Source organism: Cynoglossus semilaevis, chromosome 3 (assembly GCF_000523025.1).
Source record: "Cynoglossus semilaevis isolate Cse_v1.0 chromosome 3, Cse_v1.0, whole genome shotgun sequence".
Lineage (NCBI taxonomy): Eukaryota > Metazoa > Chordata > Actinopteri > Pleuronectiformes > Cynoglossidae > Cynoglossus > Cynoglossus semilaevis.
The window spans coordinates 14,215,312-14,233,853 of NC_024309.1; the positions used below are offsets into that span (position 1 = coordinate 14,215,312).

Genomic DNA, 18,542 nt, shown 5'->3' on the forward strand with positions numbered 1-18,542 from the left:
CTCGGCGTTTTACTTTGAATAATTGACTTCTTTTTAGTAAAAACCTCACCTTCTGCAGAGAAAACCACCAATCTGTGACGTTAGCACACACACACACACTCAGACAGATGAGATAAAACGTCTGCAGATGGAGGAGATTCACTAAAATAAGTTTACAGAAAAAAGTGTGAAATCCACTGCAGTTCTGGTGTCGATTACAGTCCATACATCTTACTCCTCTGACTCCTCCTCCTCTCTGACTCCCAAGCACTGACACTGGGACTAAATGCCACAGATTAGAAAACCTATTTTCGCACAGAATCACTGCAGCTCGTTTCTGCTGCAGCCTCTGGTACCGATCCCTGAAGGTTCTAAGATAGAGGAGGAGTCTCTGCGTCAGATCTGAAGATTAAAATGAACCAACAAAATAAATAAACCACGGTCGCTAGAACAATAAATAATAATAATGCTGCAGGAAATGCCAGTTTATATATATATATATATATACAGATATATATGGATATATATCCATTTGATTCTTTATAACAATTTAACTGAATAAAACTATTGGTTGTGTTGCGTCAACAGGTGGCAGGAGTGAAGAACGTCTTTTATAAAGTTTCTAAAATAAACTGATGTCAACTGAAGCCAAGCGGGGAAAAAAAAACATGATCAAGAAGAGTCGTTTATTTAGAAGTTGTTTCTTCTGTGTTGTTTTAATTGGGTTCATGTAAAAAGGCGTGTGTGTGTGGGAGGATGAACGAAGGTCAGGGTGATGGATGTGACGGAGCTCTGGGAGGATTTGTTGTTTATTAAAATAAGGCTCCAAAGTCCGAAAAAGGACCAGAAGTAGACAGTTTAGGAGACAACTTCTGTGGTCCAACATAAGGCCTCTTTTTAACCACACTGTGGACCAGTGATCCAGTTCAACATGTGTCCAGTTTGTGATGTGGGTTAGATTTTTACATAGACCACTGAACGCACCAATGAAAAGGCTGAGTCTTCACAGCAGTTCCTTAGTCTCTTGACATTTAGACACACACACACGCACACACACACGGAGTCAAAATCATAATTAGCATGTCACTGCCATGACCTTGAGGGGAAGTGAGAAATATCAGTTTCCAAGGCGACACTGACTGGAGTTTTTGCAGCCCATATTTCACATTGAGTCCTAATGAATGTGCAGCGTGGGTAATTTTGATTGAGTACCGGTCCGCCTCTGGGATAATGAGTCTGACGCTTCTGAGCTGATGTGATGACTTGATGACGATGGATTTGCTTATTTATCCGGAAATTTGCTCCACTTCCAGTTCCTTCATGAAAACATAATTAGCTCCATGACACGTCTTAAAGCCACGGCGCTGATTTTCTTTCATTGGACTGGGACGTGGCCGCAGCCAGAACCTCACACTTCACCGCAGAGTGGTGTGAAATATTAGTGTGAAGTTTTTGGGCCTGTTGTCAAGGCGGCTTCTCTGTCTTTTCTCATTTTAACCTGTGAGTTTTTGAAAGTCTTGGGTGGAAGTGTTTGGAACGGTGATGAGTTGAGTTGGATTTCTTTCGGTGTTTTTGTTCTGGAGCAAAATTTGGAATGATGTCCTTACCTTGACTTTTGTTAACTTTGTTAACTAGTGTAACTTAGATGTCTCCACTGTTGTATTGTTGTGATACTTTCTTGTCATTTTAGCTCCTAGTAGATTGTTGAAAATGTGTAATCACAGTCAGTACCTTTCTCCATGTTCCTGTTCATGTCAGAGCTGCAGCAGTCGTTGTCCCGCCGTGCTCTAATTGGTTGATGTGCTTAAATAAGAAACCCGAGTAATGTGCCGTAAGTATGAAACAATAACCGGCCTAGTAGGGCTGTAACGATTCACTCAACTCTTGATATGATACGATATGATTCAAGATAATGGATTTTATCTGTTTAAAAAAAAAGAGTATATGATCTACCTGATTATGATCTACCTGACGTCTTGGTTTAATCACAACCAATGTGTTTAGGCACATACTGCCCCCTGCTGTGCTAGAATGTGTAGTGTTATAGTATGACCAGTGACTTCTTGAGATATCGCAGCCTATTCCCCCGTGCCTTGACGTGCGATTCTTTTTTTCATTTCAACCGATGCAAATTGTCACGCATTTGTATCGATTTTTAATCAACTGATAATGCATCGTTACATCTTTGGCACCGCCTAGAACCAGGTTTATCCAACGCACACCACTGATAACCATTTAATGACTTTCAGCTTAGTCACAGATGATGTTTGGCTCCACATATGGAAATAAGAAAACATTTTCACAGCCACATTAAGCCACCATCGTATGAATGTATCGACAAATGAGTTCTGTTCAGGGTCATTTCACCGCCAGCGCCGGCTAATTTCAGCCTCTGCTATAACCGCGTCGGTAAAAGTTGACTCTGGCAGAGAACGCTCTGCTTCGGTGCCAAAGTCATTAAATGTGTTTTTAAGAGAAACGTGGTTAAAAATGAAAAAGGGAGAGGAGAGAAGGGTGAGCTGGAGGAGAAAACCTTCATGAAGATACATTCCTCCAGGGAGAGGCATCGAGGTTTATAGTCAACTATAAACCTTTCAGCAAAAATGGGATGGAGTATTGACTGGAGTAAAAAAAGGTGGATTAAATCCTTCACACAGATTATGACACCTGCAGGAATGATGGTAAATTCTGCCGTCTTACTCACTGAGTTTGGTGGCCACCACAGAGATGTTGTGCTGGGCGATGCTCTCCCTGTCCAGCAGCTCGTTGGTGGAAATCGTACCTTCAACCGGATCGATATCAAAGTAGCTGTCCATGTCACTCTTCCAGTCGATGGAATACCTGCAGGAAAATGTTTGTTTAATGGCGCTCATTTTCTCCATAAAGCATAAAATTAAACCACATTATTAGCCCCCCCACACTCCCCCGACCCTGAAAGGCTCATGAATTAGGTGTAATAAAAGCCTTGGCGTCGCCTTCATTACTCATTCTCATTTGGTCATTTTCCAGGAAAATGTGCTGAGGACGGCAGAAGCATTCTAATCCAATAATGGGCCACGTGTTCTGTGGCTGCGGCCCTGCTGAGCAGACGCTTTCCTGGGGAACATAAATAAAAATTTAGGCTCCTGGGCAGACGTGTGAGTTTCCACATGGTCATTGGAGAAACCACTGGCTTTGAGGGAGAGTTCAGGGCTTCTTTAAACATGCGTGTGTCAGTTAATCAGACATTATCATGGCTGATTTGCCTAAGTTGCCCAGCCGGACCAATGTTCTGCCTGACTGCATGCTCGCCTCCTGGCAGGAAGTGAAGGAGGCGCAGATAACGGCCCGCTTGTCCCACGGCCGCTCTCATTGAATCAGTAGAAGTTTCTGCTCAGTGTTTCCATTAGACGGCCTTGAATTTGGGCTAGAAACTGGTGTCACTAAGGAAACTGGCATTTTAGATGAGAGTGAAAGGATAGAATTGTGTCATGTACAGTGAAAAAGAAGATTTGTTCTAATAAAATTGAAATATTAATGTTTCCGGTCAAAATCTGTGCCAGTTTGTGTCGTTGTAACAACCTTGATTTTTTTTCTATGACACCAGTTTCCTTTGCTTAAAAGATTTTTTTTTTAGTACAAAAATTCATATTTAACAACATTAAGACTTCGTATGAGAAATGGAACATTTTTCAGGCATGCGTATTCTTCTCATTGTTCTGGTACTTTTTTTCCCACCAGGTTCTTGAACAGTGAGAGCAGTCAAGGTCAGTGCTGATGATGTATTATTACCTCATACAAGAGCACTTCAAACACCTGAACTATCCCTTTAAAAATGGCACTTTGGTGAGTGAGGGAGAGCAGAGGGTGAGGCGTCCTTCTCTGTGAATTGCATTTGTTCTGAATGCAAACAGAAATTCAAACGACGGAGCGAGAGAAGGGGAACGGGAGCCAGATCTGAAACCGGAGCACGCTCGGCTGACAGCGCCATTCATCAGCACATGCTATTTGATCTTTAAAGGCAGCTTTTTCATTAATAATTTTGTCGTCATCATCATCAGCGCTGGCGGAGTTTCCCTGAGGAGAAAATATGCCGTTGTCTTTTTCTTTTTTTTTACCATACTCTCCTTCACAAAGAAGGTCAAGGGTTGTGGGGGGGAGGGGGCGGAAGTGTTGTCACGCCCTGGGCTTCTTTCCTCATCGAGACCCTTAAATTCTCAAGGGCTCGTGATGGGATGTTTCAAATAAACAGCCTCGTTCTGACATTCTTCCTTCTTCACATGGCATTCCATTTGATCTTAAAAGGCCGCTCCTCATTAATATTTATTTCTCCTGTTGTTTTTTTCCCCACTGCACAGGCTGAAATCTGGACTTCACTCACTTGTTAGGGGGTGAGGGGTGAGGGGTGTGGGGTGAGGCTGTTGGCCTAAAGTTGTTGTTCTCTGATGAATCAGTTATTTTTAAAAAAAAGAGCAAAGTTTGACTCTCAGTTCGTGTGTCTGTAACGCGGTGCACTGCGCCGCCTCAGAGCCAACATGAAAATGTCAAAATAGTTTCTTCTGCGTTTCTGTGATAAACCGTGCAGCTGAACTCCCATCAAGGACTTCAGACATCAGCGGGTTCCCAATGAACTGGGAATTAATTCAGACGAATAGTCAACGACCACAGCTGTGGATACAATGCTTTCTCCGACCACTATGTGGCACTGTGGTGCCGGAACTAATACTACTTGTTATATTAGGCTGATTCCATATTTTCCGGACTATAAGTCACACTTTTGTTTTATCGTTTGGCTCGGTTTGCTCAGGTGGGACTTGTCTGTTAAAATATATAATTTTACGTTTGTTTATTTTCGCACTGACAGGTTCTGAGCGTCCTGCGATCAGGAGAATAATTCTTGTCTTTCTTTGTTTTTCAGAATCAACCCCCACCGTGTGTCTCTGCCCAGAACAGGTTTTGTCTGGAGACACAGAGGAACCGATGTTCTGACTCAAATCTACAACTGGCCTCCAACAAATCATCCAACAAACATCTCTGAGAACTTCTGAAAACCTTGACCAAGGTAGAAATAGAGTGAGTTAAATCTGAAACTAAAAGATGATCAGGTGAAATGTGAAGATCAGATCTGTGTGGAGACGGCTGTTATTGTTGTTACTGTTCACTGTGGTCAAGGCCACGTCTTTAGAAACACGTAGAAAATGGGTTTTGACTCGAGGATCAACGCAGATCAGGGCCAAAAGTCACGACTAAATATGGACAGAGGAAGTTAAGTGGTAAAAGACAAAAGACGATCTCTGGGTCCAGGTGAAAGAAGTGCACTTAAAAATGAATGTATGCTTTTTCTCCAAGGTCTATATTCGCTGCTCTCTCTCTCAGGTTGAGTGCTTCAGATCGACCGTTCTCCTCTGATGTGCTGCTCTGCTCTAATGTAGAACTACAGTTTGTTTGCACCTGTGTTTTAGTTTGAATATTTTATTGACACCAGAAAAACTAGAAAACAAAGGGAAGATGGGGGGAAAAAAATCAGATGTTTGAAACAGGCTTCGACCTCCGCTCTGCAACTTAGTCTCTCACTTTTTGTCTGGTCTGAATTTTAAATCTTCCTCCATATCAGAGCAGACGTTGTTCATCTGTGAGCCTTCAGAGAGCGGCAGTGCACTTTTCACTGCAGAACAATAGACCCCCGTGACCCATCATGCATAGGGAATCATGCTTTTAGACTTCAGACTCTTCTGGTCCTGGTGTTTGGGCGCTGATGCACCGAGGACTTACCTCTGGGGGAAAACAAAAGGGCGAAGGATGAATACTGCATTGTTGGGCTTTTCTAAAGATCTGCCCCGAGTTTTGAAGGAGTTCCAAACGTTACGTTCTGGCCTGGGTCTAGAATAACACAATAAGACACAGAAGTCACAGACGAGACGCCGCGGCCGTGGACTCCACAGGCTCTCCTTCAGCTCTGAGACTTTAAACCCTGAAAAATCAATAAGTGAGGAAAATAAACTCACAGCCATCTTCTCCTTTTCCCTAAATTACCTTAATGTATTATACTTAGTGCTCAGCAGGGCTGATTTAACAACACTGCAGCACAAAGCAGGAGATAAGGCCGTAATTAATTTTTATATCTTCAGCCCTCAGCACTGAGTCAGGCCTATAAGTAAAGGCCTGTTGTTTCTCTCTCGGCTGTTGATGAGCCTGTGCTTTCTTTAAGGAAATGTTGAAAATTGATTTAATTAGGACTAAGGATAAAGAGCAATTCATGTTTTAATCTTATATCGATTCTGCCAAAGCAGGGAGGCTGCAGGCAGCAGCAGTCGGGCTCAGGCTGGTCGGAATACAGATCAGCGTTTGATCCAAGTGACGACAAACGCAGCCAAAAGTCAGTCAGAAATATGGGAGACTTTAAGTGAGAGTGACTCCAGTGTGTGAGGAAAAAAACAAACAAACACAAAATGTTTCATGAAAATGAGTGACTCTTCTTCATTTTCATTTTTTGCAAATGTTAATTTACTTTCAACCCCAGCTGTTTTTGGCTCAGTGATTGGCTCAGAGTTTTCACACTGGAGGCACAACCCTGACCCTAGGATCTGGTTTCAAACCTAAAACCTTCTGGTAACAGTGTATTTTAAAAAAAACAAAAAAAATCCCAATGCAAATAGGCAACTTTTTTAAATGTGTCTTGTTTTTGCTCCAGGCCTCTTCAGGTTGATTAGCATATGTGCTTTCTTTGACTGTTCTAAACCAATCGGCTGCCTGTTAAACAAGAGTGACGTGGCTACGATGAGCCACAGGAGTGTGAGTGACTGGTGAGCAGCTGTGTTTGAGGACGGACCAAAACAACCTCCTGGCTTTTACAACTCAAATCATTGTTGGTTTTATTTCTCTTTAAGAACTTGAATTACCCTCCTAGTAGAATTTGACATTTTTTTAAATGTCAGTCTGAAGCAGTCGTTTATTTTTACTCGGACAAACATTATGGTGCTTCCATTTTTGGGTATTGGCGCTACATAAGGATGAATGTCACTCTTTATGGGGACGAAAGTCAAAACATTATGTTTGGGATGAGACGCTACAGAAACGTCCTACTTCACAGCCAAACATAAGAAATTCAAACTGGATTTGTGAATCGTGGAGACCCGTAACACCGACGACTGTGGCGCGACATCACCTCGAGTTCCTGACCTGCACAGACCGTCCGCGCTCTGTGTCAGATGTTCTGCACAGATTGATTAGACGAACAGCTGATGAGTAGAGAGTGGCGATGCTCTCCACGTTAAACCACCGCTGACGTTGATGAATGGATCGGAGTTTTAAAACTGCTTTCATTATCACGCGCTGCAGCCTGGACCTCCAGGCCCCGCTGGAGATCTGGTTTTAATTGTGAAGTGGATCCAGATGAAGACGTCCTGGTGGACAAGTTCAGTCACTGCACTTTTCATTAGACACACTGGCTAATGTCCATGTGATTCACACAGCACTTGTCGGGACATGGTGGAGGAAGAAGTGTACGGTATGCCTTACAGCAGGAAGGTCGCCTGTTCGAACCCAGGTCTTTCCAAGTTGTCTCCAGTAAAGTGTGAATGCTTGTGTGAATGGTTGTGTGAATGGTTGTGTGAATGGTTGTCCATGTGACCCAGACATTTGGGTTGAGTGTGAGATATATTTTAATCATGTGAGAAATGTTGAATATTTTTTATGAGATGAATAAAAAAGGGTAGAATAATAAATCTAATGTTTAATCTTTAAAACGTTAGAAAAGTAATAATTTATTTATTTCCTATTTTCTCAAAGGCGTCGGTTGTGATTTAAGTCGGTGATGTTACGTTTTCTTCATTGTCTTCTTAACATCAGTCCATCAGTTTGTTTCCCAAACCAAGGCCTGGACTTGAAAGCCTCAAACAGGAGTTAATGAGATTAAAGCAGCGTCACTGCAGGTAAATCATATATGAACAAAAGAATGGCTCCGATTCTGATTAATGACTCCTCAAACTCCCAGCTCTCCCCTCACTCTGTGTGTACCGGCAGAAAAGCACCGTTGGCACCGAGTCCATTATTTCAGTGAGAAGAGTTTAACTTTACCTGACTGGACTGCTGCTGGCGTCTAAATCCTGGGCTGTCACCGCTCCAATGACGGTGCCTGCAGGCGTGTCTTCGTACACATCCATCACATACGAAGGCTTATTGAACACCGGGGGCTCATCCACATCCAGAACGTTAATCTTCACCGTGGCTGTGTCTTTGAAGGCCCCAAAGCTCTGGAACCGTGGATCCAGATGAGAATTGGAGGCGTCTACTTTAAAGGTGTACGACTTTTTGGTTTCGTAGTCCAGAGGCTGCCAGAGAAAGAACACAGAGAAGGAGGGAGAGTTAAAGTTTGTTTTACAACTGCCCGGGGTTTAATCAGACGAGACTGCCAAGAAAAACACAAGTTAATGTGATAAATTTCTCTGAAACCTGGAGATCGATGGAGTTCAACCAGAGGAAAAAGTTTCAATGGATCTCACATTTTCTGACTTGGAGCTGTTTTTTGGCTAGCTCTTTGCTACAATTAACTTTTCTAATGAATTGATTAATTAATCAATTAGTTTATTTGCATTATTCAACTATTAATGTTTATATACCCCAAGGCATGGGTCCCCAAACCCTGGTCCCTGGACCAGTACCAGGCCATTGGTCATTGAGTTCCAGGCCACAGTATATACATGTATACGTGTATGAAATGTGATGGGATTAATTAACATCATAATATAATCCAACATTAATCCAACAACATGATCATCTGGACAGATTATAAATATTGTTTCCTCCAGCTGTAACCATGACCACAAACCAGACAGAAACCAAACATCCAGAAACGTGGAGTGCTGAAGTTGATACGTTAGCGTTCCTGTGTGACAACGTTCCTGACCTGGGAATACTCTCGTCATTATCCACAATCTTCATAAAAGCACAGCACAAGCTGTAGAACCATCAGTGTGGTTCCCATAAACACTCCAGCTCTAAGACCGGGCTTTCGGTTGTTTTCAGTCCATAATTGAATCATTTTGTAAAGAGTTCCGACTCTCGTTGTGCACTTTGGTTTGTCCTCAAAGCTCCGAATGAAAATTGAATAAGAGCATCTGTGAGGAGCGCGGTTGTTCTCTGCTCACCGCCGCGTTCGCTGCCTTTTTGTTTCCAAGAGTGAGTGACAGCAAACAGATGTCCGCGTCGCCCTCTCCAAGTGTTTGGTTGAATTCCAGCATATTTGCATCTGAAGCTTTGGAATGAGAGACTCTGATATCACTGTTAATTATGTCCCAGGATCCTGGCAGAGAAACTGGTGGAACTGTTCAAAATAATGTCTTTTATTAAGCACTGATGTTGCTTAAGGTTGCACCGTTAAAAGTACCAGCTGGCATAAAGGAAAGCCAAAAAGATTTATTTGAAAAAATATTAAAATAACAGCAAAAGGTTAGCCAACGTGACGCTCAAACTGTGTCTATACCTCGAACAAAATCATTCAAAATAAATCTCTAATCCAAACCTTGTCAAAAAGAAACAGTTGGAAAAACAGCTAAAAAAACATAACTGTTGACGGTGTATGTGTGTGTGTGTATGTGTGTGTGTGATTCCACAGGATCATGTGTTTTTTCCTGCCTTCCTGGTTCAGTGGAAACTCAGCCCTGCACCTTAGTTCCTCACCTCACTGGGGGACATCGTATGTGCTACACCTTTAAACCGCTAACAGAACAGCTCAGGGTCAATTAGTCAACATCACAGGGGCGGCGTCGACATCCTGGACGTGGCCGACGCCGAGCTGTAAACAACCGGCAGGCTGTGACTCCTCCGCCCGTCTCCTGCCTGCTCATGTGTGACCGACTTGAACTTGGCAAGCGCGCTGTCGGTCACGCACCACTGACCCGCGGTCACATGAGAGACAATCCTTTTGGCGTGTTTTCAAATTGACTTACAACACATGAGCTGCTACAGTAGCAACGCTATCGCTGCGCTCCAGGATGTTCTGCTGTCAGGACTCACCCAGGCTCAGTGTCAGGGACTGACTGTTTATGGGGTTGAGGCCGGTTTGAAAAAACAGTCCTGTTTGAAAAAGACTTTTTAAACAGTACCAGGATTTCAGCATTTTATTAGAGGTATATGTTTATATATGTATAAATAGATGTTTTTCCATTGCTGACATAGAGACTGTGATGGGAATGAATTAATGAGCAGCGTTGTGTGTGAGACGACTACAGATGATCGTCTATCCAAACTGAATTTATATGAATTAGAGATAATGACTAGAGTGTGATCAGTGATCAGAGTCTGTTCTGTAGTGATTTCACAGGATGGAAAAACACAACAAAAAACAGATGTTTCTCCAGTTTCCACCGTTTCTTCCTTTTCTTATCTCCATGGTTTCACGTTCTTCCTGCGGCAGTCGCAGGTGCACGTGGGAAAAAAAACAAAAAAAACAACAAAAAACCATCATGAACTAAAGACAGAGAGGTTTGTGAGGAACAGCCAATCTGAAACCAATCACTGACCATCAACCTCCGTGATTGCTTTGATTACAGTGTGCCAGAAGAAAGTGTCTGGGCCGCAGCGCTGAGATCCTTCAGAGGGGAAACTCACTCTGTCCCTTTCAATCAGCGTGAAGACGCAGCGGTGGACGGAGAAGACGGCGAGGCCAAACCGTGCACACAGGAACTGGATCCATCACAGGTGACATTCAAAGCCTGAACTTTTCATTAAAACACAGGGATTTCCTGTCAAGTCAAACCAACAGGTGTGGACGGAGAGGCACGGGAGACGTTTCACTCGGTGTCTGTCACGGTTCCTCTGGGGCAGAACGGTTCCGTTCAATATTAGCATTTACGTCTTTGAACACTTTGTTTGGTCTCGTCACAGGAAACAATGATTTAAATTCTCTATTCTCCTCTAATGGTGAAGGAACAGTACTTTGTATTGGACTCAGTAAAAGTACTGGTACGTGAATTTCTACAGCTAGCTAGTTCCACACTTTCTCCCAAGTCTTATCACCGTTGGCGCTAACCTTTAGCTTCCAAAACAATTAATTTTTTTTTTTTTTTAAATAGAATGACGACATCAATCTATGGTTCAGGGCCTAGAGCGCCACCTATTCCAGATACTGGCATCTGACTGACAACTATGTGGAAATGTTTTCTTTATCTCACCGTCTTTCTGATAAACTCCAGAATCCCTGTCCTCCGTCTGAGCTGAGTTATGGTCCACATGTTAGCTCTGGTCCTGTCCCCTAATTAGACAATTACACAGCCACTCATTACCAAATTAACTGAGCTGTCCTGATTTATTCATGCAGACCATTTCACGGCCGCTGCAGTGTTTCATCAGGACTGAAAATAAAACATTAAATCACAGCTTATAAAAAAAGATTTGTCATCACAGGGAGAAATTACGGCTCATTTCTGGAGACGGCAGAAATCTCTCTGACACAAACCACCATATGATTAAACCCGCAAATTAATTTACATATTTGGTTTTTAGGAATCAGTGCTGTGTCAAAGTGACTGTGGATCAGTGGGACGGTCCACGTTTGTGCTGGATAAATGTTGCTAAAGAGGAGTAAAATGAGGCCAGCAGGGGGTAATGAGAAACTCCGAGTTAATGAGAAGAAGAAGTTCTCCTGTGTCACCACTAGATTTGTGAAGAATCAAATTGGATCTGAAGGCCGTGGAGGAAATTTCCATAAAAGTAAAAAAGGAAAGAAGGAAACGGTCATTCCTGCCGAGTTAAAACGTGTTTTATGTTTTATTTCTCCATCTTTGAGTTATTCCTACGATTAAACAGGATCGCTGTGGAATTAGTGAAGACGTGACTTATGAAGTTTTACTCAGTTTTAAAAACATCTAACAACATTACCCTGAGAGTGAAAGAAAAAAAACAGGATATAACACAAAAATAAAATGTTATGATTGTTAAACGCTGTGGAATTAGTGAAGACGTGACTTGACTTGACGTGAGGCAAAGTCTTTTTCAGAAAAATTCTTCAGAAACCAAGAAAACAATTCAACGTTTAAAGAAGAAAAACCTTTATAAACCAGACCTGAAAAAACATTAAACCTGTATCTGCCCCAAAATTGGCCCAGGGGCCGGGCTTTGAACACAGCATCTGTTTGAGTAAGCTTCGTTTTAAACCTTTAAAATGTTAAATGATTTGTTTAAAAGCCCGACTGTCTTCTCAAGTGGCTGCTGACGGAAAAGGAAGTGTACGGAGAGAACAGAGCGAGTTCCTCTGATGTCACAACCGCTGCTCTTCAACATCACAACAGAACGCAGTTGAAATTCCAGACATGGAGCTCGATGCCCTTTGATATGTAAATGTGCACCTTCGCTGCACCGACCACAGTCTCCCTGAGTGAAGGAGTCGACTCAGCTCCTCGCTGAACCACAGCGTCCCTTCATGTGGGACAGAGGGACTAATCAGGGGAGACACGCGCTCACTCAGGTACTCACAGGAGCTAACAGCGCCCCCACATCGTCTGAAACCTTTGTTCTCAAAATGAAGCGGCAGCAGCTGTGATTTACTGTGTGATTTAAATGATCCTCTTTAAAGGAAAACTGATGATAAAGCACAGCTGAAAGACAGGTGTATTCTAGTGGTGTTGGCTATCTTTAGCAATTTGTGTTCTTTACACTGTGTGACAGAATTCCTTTCTGGGTTTTCACTGACATCTGGCTCTTTGGAGGTTGATTTTGGACTGAACTTTACTGACTGTTTTAGTAGCTTCTCTGTGAATCTGTGTGTGTGTTGATTCTTGGAGCAGAACAACAACAATGGCTTCAATATTCCTTTGGCTCTGATACAGGGAACTGACTTCCACTGAGTGGTACCCAGGGGTACCCGTGGTTGACTTTCACCTTGAAGAGTCAGTATCAGAGTATCACAGACAGCAGCCAGGCTTTAACAGGATGATTTCCGTTTTGTTGCTGCCGCACCTGCGTGAAGTGGCTGATAATTAAGAAGTGTTTAAACTCTGATACGCGGCTTGGCCTTTAAATCCATTAAAGCTCAGTTTTATGTATTTACAATACAACTTATGAATCATTAACACCCACTCGCTGGCCTGATTCCCCTGGGAGCAAATCAAAGCTCAGCAGAAACGCGCCTGGAATAAAACACTGCTTTAATTACAGCAGTCAGAGAAGCGGCCACATCGTTCCCCTCCAACTGAGGCTCCGGGACACGCTCCTGTGTTTCCTCTTCCAGAGAGGTCAGAACGTCTTCATCTGTCCTGACAGAGACCAAAACTGAAGCCTGTGTCCGTGGGGTCACAGCATGAAGACGTGTCTCAGATTGAGAGATTAGCAGTTTTCACTGAGTCGACTCTCCTCAGCAGCAGGAGCGTAAGCAAGCCTCAAGGGGGCATCCAAGTCACCTTGAAGATGGACACCTCCTCTGGGGGGCACTAGTTCACTGTCAGTCACCCAACACCTGTCAGACGTTCTTAAAAAGGTTCTGTTCTTGATGAAGATGATCCAAGTGGTCCTCGTGATGTGACCTTCTGCCTCAACGGTACCTTTACCAGTCTGCAGATCCTCCACCTAGATCCTCCACCTAGATCCTCCACCTAGATCCTCCATCCACCACAGATGGACGCGAAGCCTTCAGGGAAAATCTCATTTCCTGTCTTCTAATAATCGGTTTCACCACGAGATGAGGGTCAAGACTCCACTGGTTCACTTCACCGTCGCCTCCACACATTCATTTCTTCATCACCTCCTTCAACACCGCCTCCTCTGTGATTCTTTGTCACTTTTTTTTACCTGCATTGGTTCTTAGTTTCCGTCAGCCGCCAGCAGTCGTACACAGACAGCCGTGTGTGCTAACGTTGCACCCCCGCCCAGGCGACCGGTGAGGTGATATTCATCTACGTCCGACACCTGCTTCTTCCTGCTGTTCACAGCTATTGTTCCTGTCTCCCCCACCTCCTCCTCCTGACTCCCTTCACACCAGTTCCTGAAATAACGAATTTATCCTCCCACCGTCTCATCCACTGCTGTAACAGTAGTTTGAATCAGTCTGCTGGTGTCACGCAGCTGGATCTACTTGTACATGTACTTTTTTTGTTTGTTTGTTTTTTACCTGCAACATCCGGCAATTACAGCCGGTATAGAACTTACCTGAGTTCAGGGACTTGGCTCGAGGTAAGGATGAAGGTGTCCTTGTGTAAATGCTAATCTATATTAGCCTGGAGACCATTGTGCTCTTTAGTATTCAGCCTACACTCTGGGCTGCTTTCTGGCCTTCAGTCAGACCAACAGTCTCTTCATTACTTCTGTCTCTTGGCCATTAGACTTGGTAGAATCTCATTGAGACTGAAGAGGCAGTAACAGCGCGGGCTGTGTGAAATGATTTACTGTTCAAACGGCCGACTAATGACATTTCTGATAGAGAAATTAGACTGCAGTCACTGTCTGGTTTTAGTGAAATTAAGTCTTTAATTGATGGCAGGGAGGACGGAGGCGGCTGCCAGTGGCTCCGAGTAGAAATGAGGCCACGTTTGAGCTCAGGCAACGCAGGCAATTAGTCGCAATCGTTTTCCATGCAAATGTTTATCAGTTTGCACTCCGGCGCATTCTTTAAATGTCACGCATCATCAGTCATTTAATGTGCTGCTGTTTGGAAATAGAACATAATGATGTCTGCTCGTTACAGCTTTATGATGCCACTTTTTTCTTGTTCTGTTTGTTTTTAAAGAAACATTTAAGTATTGAGAAAACAATAATTTAAGTAACTTATTTGACTGGAAAATGGTTTTTAAAACCTGGTCTGTAGTCTGTTTGTTTGTTTACACGAGTCTGAGATTCAGGAGTGAAGAGGAAACTTACAAGTCAACATTTTAACAAATGGGATAAAAAGTTCATCTTTAAAGGTTAAATGACCGAGGTTTCCAGCAGGGGGAGCTTATACCTGAACTCGACCTCTGACCCAGTTTTTGCCTGCCAGGAAAAAAAGAGTTTTCAAACCTTTTAGCTTCAGAGATACATGTTGCGGACTCAGCAGCTGTACAGAACCTGAGGTCTGCAACTTTACAGTCTCAGGAACGCCGGCCAACAGTTAATCCGTGTCTGCCAGTGCTGCAGACAAACTAAAGCATCAGTCTGTAAAAACCTTTTAGGTTCAGTGTAAATGAGGATTCAGTGCGTTGTAGTATTTATACCAAAACTGTACTCGGAAATATACGCGGTATTGTGTCTCAGTACTAACCACAGTCAAAAACAAGGGGCAGTGGAAACAACCTGAGTTCTACATAGAACGTCACTCAGGAAATCCAGCCTGTAACTGGCACACCGAGGCTCCAGGTGGCGCTCCTGAGTCATTTGCCAAGAATACTGCAAACGTCGAAAAGAGAATTTCGTTTTTTTTTTAAATTGATTTTTTTGTTCAACGTCGAAAAGAGAATTTCGTTTTTTTAAATTGATTTTTTTGTTTAGGCATTCTTTTTCCTTCCCTCCCGTGGAGTCGCCCTCTGGTGGTTATTTTGCACTGATGCCGTGTGTTTTCTCCACACAGTAGTGTGTGTCCTCACATGCTTCCTCCTGTAGCCTCTGTTTGTCGGAGAGCACTCAGGCTTTCCTGGGAGTTCTGTGCCGGATTTAACTATTGTCTCCCATAATCTTAGGTTTTGCAGATAGAGCAAACCTCCCCCCCCCATCTACCCTGTGCTCCCCCTCCCTGCCTTTGTCTGCAGCCATCACCCTCTGAACCCATTACTGGGCCTGATCCTCTTATCATACCCACCCTCTGCGAGCCTCTAATTTGGATTCTGCCAAATTCTGCTCTGTGTACAATACGGCTTAGGTCTGTGTCCTGCTGCTTCTGAGGCTGGCCTACAGAGAACGGGGGGGGGGGGGGGGGGGGGGGGGGCGAAGGGACTTGCTGGAACATATTTGCACACCTGTCTCTGAGGACATACCGCCAATCTGAAACGAGAGGAGCCCGTGGGCGGGTCGGTGTTTGAGGAGCGACTCATCTGCGGCGCTGAACTCCTCACACCTTCTCAGAGGCACCGCATGTTCTTCCTGCCAAATTCTGACACGTGTAGGACCACACATTGTTCTGGCTCTGAGAGAGCAGCTTACCTTACCCCCAACCGACCCCCCCCCCCCAACCTCCCATTAAACCAACAAAGGCTGTGCTCAGCCCTGTCCCTCTGTGGGGAACATCAGCTCACAGATGCAGCAGCAGAGTTTCAGACAGAGGAACTGGAACAGTGAGAGGAGAACCGTGTCCTGCTCATCCATCCTGAGTGGACGGGACACGACAAGAACAAATAACTCTCTTCATTAACATCCTAATTGTTCTCCGTCTTGTTCTTTTATCCCATTAGCGCCACAGAGGAAGGTCGCCACACCGTGATCTATGTATGAGCGCCATTTATAAACACACGACAAACGCTGCATGTACATTTACTCACTCAGCTGATCAGATGGAAGGAGTTTTTAATTTTAAAATTCCATCAAAATCTTTTTTTTAAATAGGATTTTCTTCTTTTTTAATAGAGAGTAGTTTTTTTTGTGTTGTTCCAACAATGACCTTGGGGTGGCAGTAGTCCTTGTCCACAGTCAAACTCAGTGTTTCTGAGTGTGAAGAAACTTCAGGGTCTGTAGTCCCTGGTACTATTTCCAGTGTTCCTGTTCCTAGTTTAGTACCAGGATCTAGTTCTTGTGGTGGAGGTACACTCTCTCTTTCTGTTGGAACTCTTTGCTTTGGCTAATATCAGCAATTAGTTCCTGGTACTCAACGTGGTTGCCATTAATTTGTCTGTGCTTCCTGGTACTATTTCCTTTGGTAGGAATCCATGTAAAACGCATGGTTCAGTTCTGACGCTGCAGTAGTTCTTGGTACCAGTTCTTTGTTTCTACTTCCTCACTTTTCACTTCTGTTCAGATTAACAACAACAACAACAACAACAACAACCAGAGGAGCGCTAAAAAAACCAGCAAAAATACGCCTTCCACAGGTAGAAACAGTGACACCTACAGCCTTCCCCTCACGCTGACATTTTCAAACTATACGTACCTTTTCAGAGGAGGCTGTTGAACCTTGATGAGACTTCACTCAGACCATTTTCACTCCCTGCTTCACGCCGCGCTCATAAATGCACATTACCCTCCCACCGCCATGGAGCTGAAAGCTTTTCAGCAGCCGAAGAAAAACAATATCACGCTCTGGCTTTACCACGGTGAAGCTGCTGGCTGAAAGAACGACCGGGGAATGATGTTTGTGTTTTTAGTTCTTTAACTATGAACATAAAGAGAGAGAGCGGGGATGTAGAGAAATGAGCAAACACTCCTAATGTGGCAGCGCGCGTGTGTGTCGGTGTGTGTGTGTGTGTAGAATAAAGCCGTAAAGTCATGTCTCCGCAGCATCGTACCAGGGAAGTAAACACTTCCTGTTGTCACTGGGGGCCGGGCTGAGGGATTGTTGTTAGTACGTCCACCCCTGCTGGTGACTGATGGTATGTGTGTACAGGGACACACTGTTCCTTGTAACTTTCATAGTTGTTAGTTCTGGTTACTCAGTCGCTTCTGTGCTGGTACTAGTTATTACTCATTTTTCCTGGTATTGTTCTGGGTACTGTCTGTAGTTCCTCTCATCAGCCTTCTGATTATTTTGGCATAAATAATAAAATAATAGTTCTTCATCTAGTACTGTTTCACCGTCTTTAGGCACTGGTACTGTTTCTACTTGCTGGTACATGTAACTGCAGTAGAAATACTCCTGGTACTGTTGCTAGTTCCTGGTACTGTATTGAAAGGGAATCTTAATTCACTCTTTAGTAGTGGAAAATCAGTTCCACTGTATAATCTTCCTTTGTCCTGGGTCAGAGTTTAGAAGCGCCGTCATCATTAGTACCTAAAAGTACTGGAGCGCCGATGGAAATGAAAAGGCGTCGTTTCATTCGCTCGTTCATTGGTGACACTCTCCTGAGGATATTAAGGTCAGGAGCTGAATCCAGGAGCGGAGCGTCATAATTTTTTAATAAAAACGGCCCAAAGTTAATAATGGATGTGACGATAAGTCTTATTAAAACCAGTCTATTAAGTCCTTTTATTACATTGGACTGGACTGGACTGGACCTCGTCATTTTCTCCATCCAATTTCAGCTCTGTGTCTGTAATGACCTCCACCTCCAGCACCGTCAGGGCTCGTGTTATGAAGGAGGATCTGTGGGGAATCATGTGGGAAGTCATTCCAGGGAGTCTGGAATCTGGCGTTTCACACCTCACTCCGGTGCAGAGATAAAAATCTGAGATTAGAATAGAATGTAGAATTGTCAGTTGGAGCTTGAAGGAGAAAGAAGAAGCCATCAAAAGGTCTGTTGTCTGTGGGTCAGTCGGTGCTGAATGTGTTCACCTGCGTCGGAAAAAGGAACAAAAGTCCTGGTAAATGAGGCCTGTCGTGGTGACTGAACGCTCCATGGACCTCAGTGGTTCAGAGAGATGGATGATTCTGCTCCGCTCTGAACTCTGATGGTGAGGGCAGCAAACAGTTTGACAGTTGACTCCAAACATCACACGACTTCAGGCTCCAGCAGTTCAGCTCTTCCATATGTTTGTGA

General features: G+C 43.7%; 1 protein-coding gene and 1 long non-coding RNA gene across 4 annotated transcripts in view; one reads left to right on the forward strand and one right to left on the reverse strand.

Moving 5' to 3' along the window:
• LOC103377436 (cadherin-12-like) overlaps window positions 1–18,542 on the reverse strand; it is an 87,008-nt gene that overhangs the window by 10,643 nt on the left and 57,823 nt on the right. The window contains exons 7-8 of the mRNA XM_008308248.3: window positions 8,035–8,288; window positions 2,684–2,820 (exon numbers count right to left, since the gene is read on the reverse strand). Of these exons, the coding sequence (XP_008306470.2) occupies window positions 2,684–2,820; window positions 8,035–8,288 (391 nt within the window). The remainder of the gene's footprint in view (window positions 1–2,683; window positions 2,821–8,034; window positions 8,289–18,542) is intronic.
• Window positions 1–18,542, forward strand: part of LOC112486891 (uncharacterized) — a 34,420-nt gene that overhangs the window by 3,099 nt on the left and 12,779 nt on the right. Inside the window, exons 2-3 of one of the 3 annotated variants that reach the window (XR_003049456.1) lie at window positions 4,877–5,031; window positions 10,509–10,656. This is a non-coding gene — a long non-coding RNA (uncharacterized LOC112486891). Of the gene's footprint in view, window positions 1–4,876; window positions 5,032–10,508; window positions 11,712–18,542 lie in introns of those variants that run through there. The other 2 variants (XR_003049455.1, XR_003049457.1) reach the window with 2 other exon arrangements.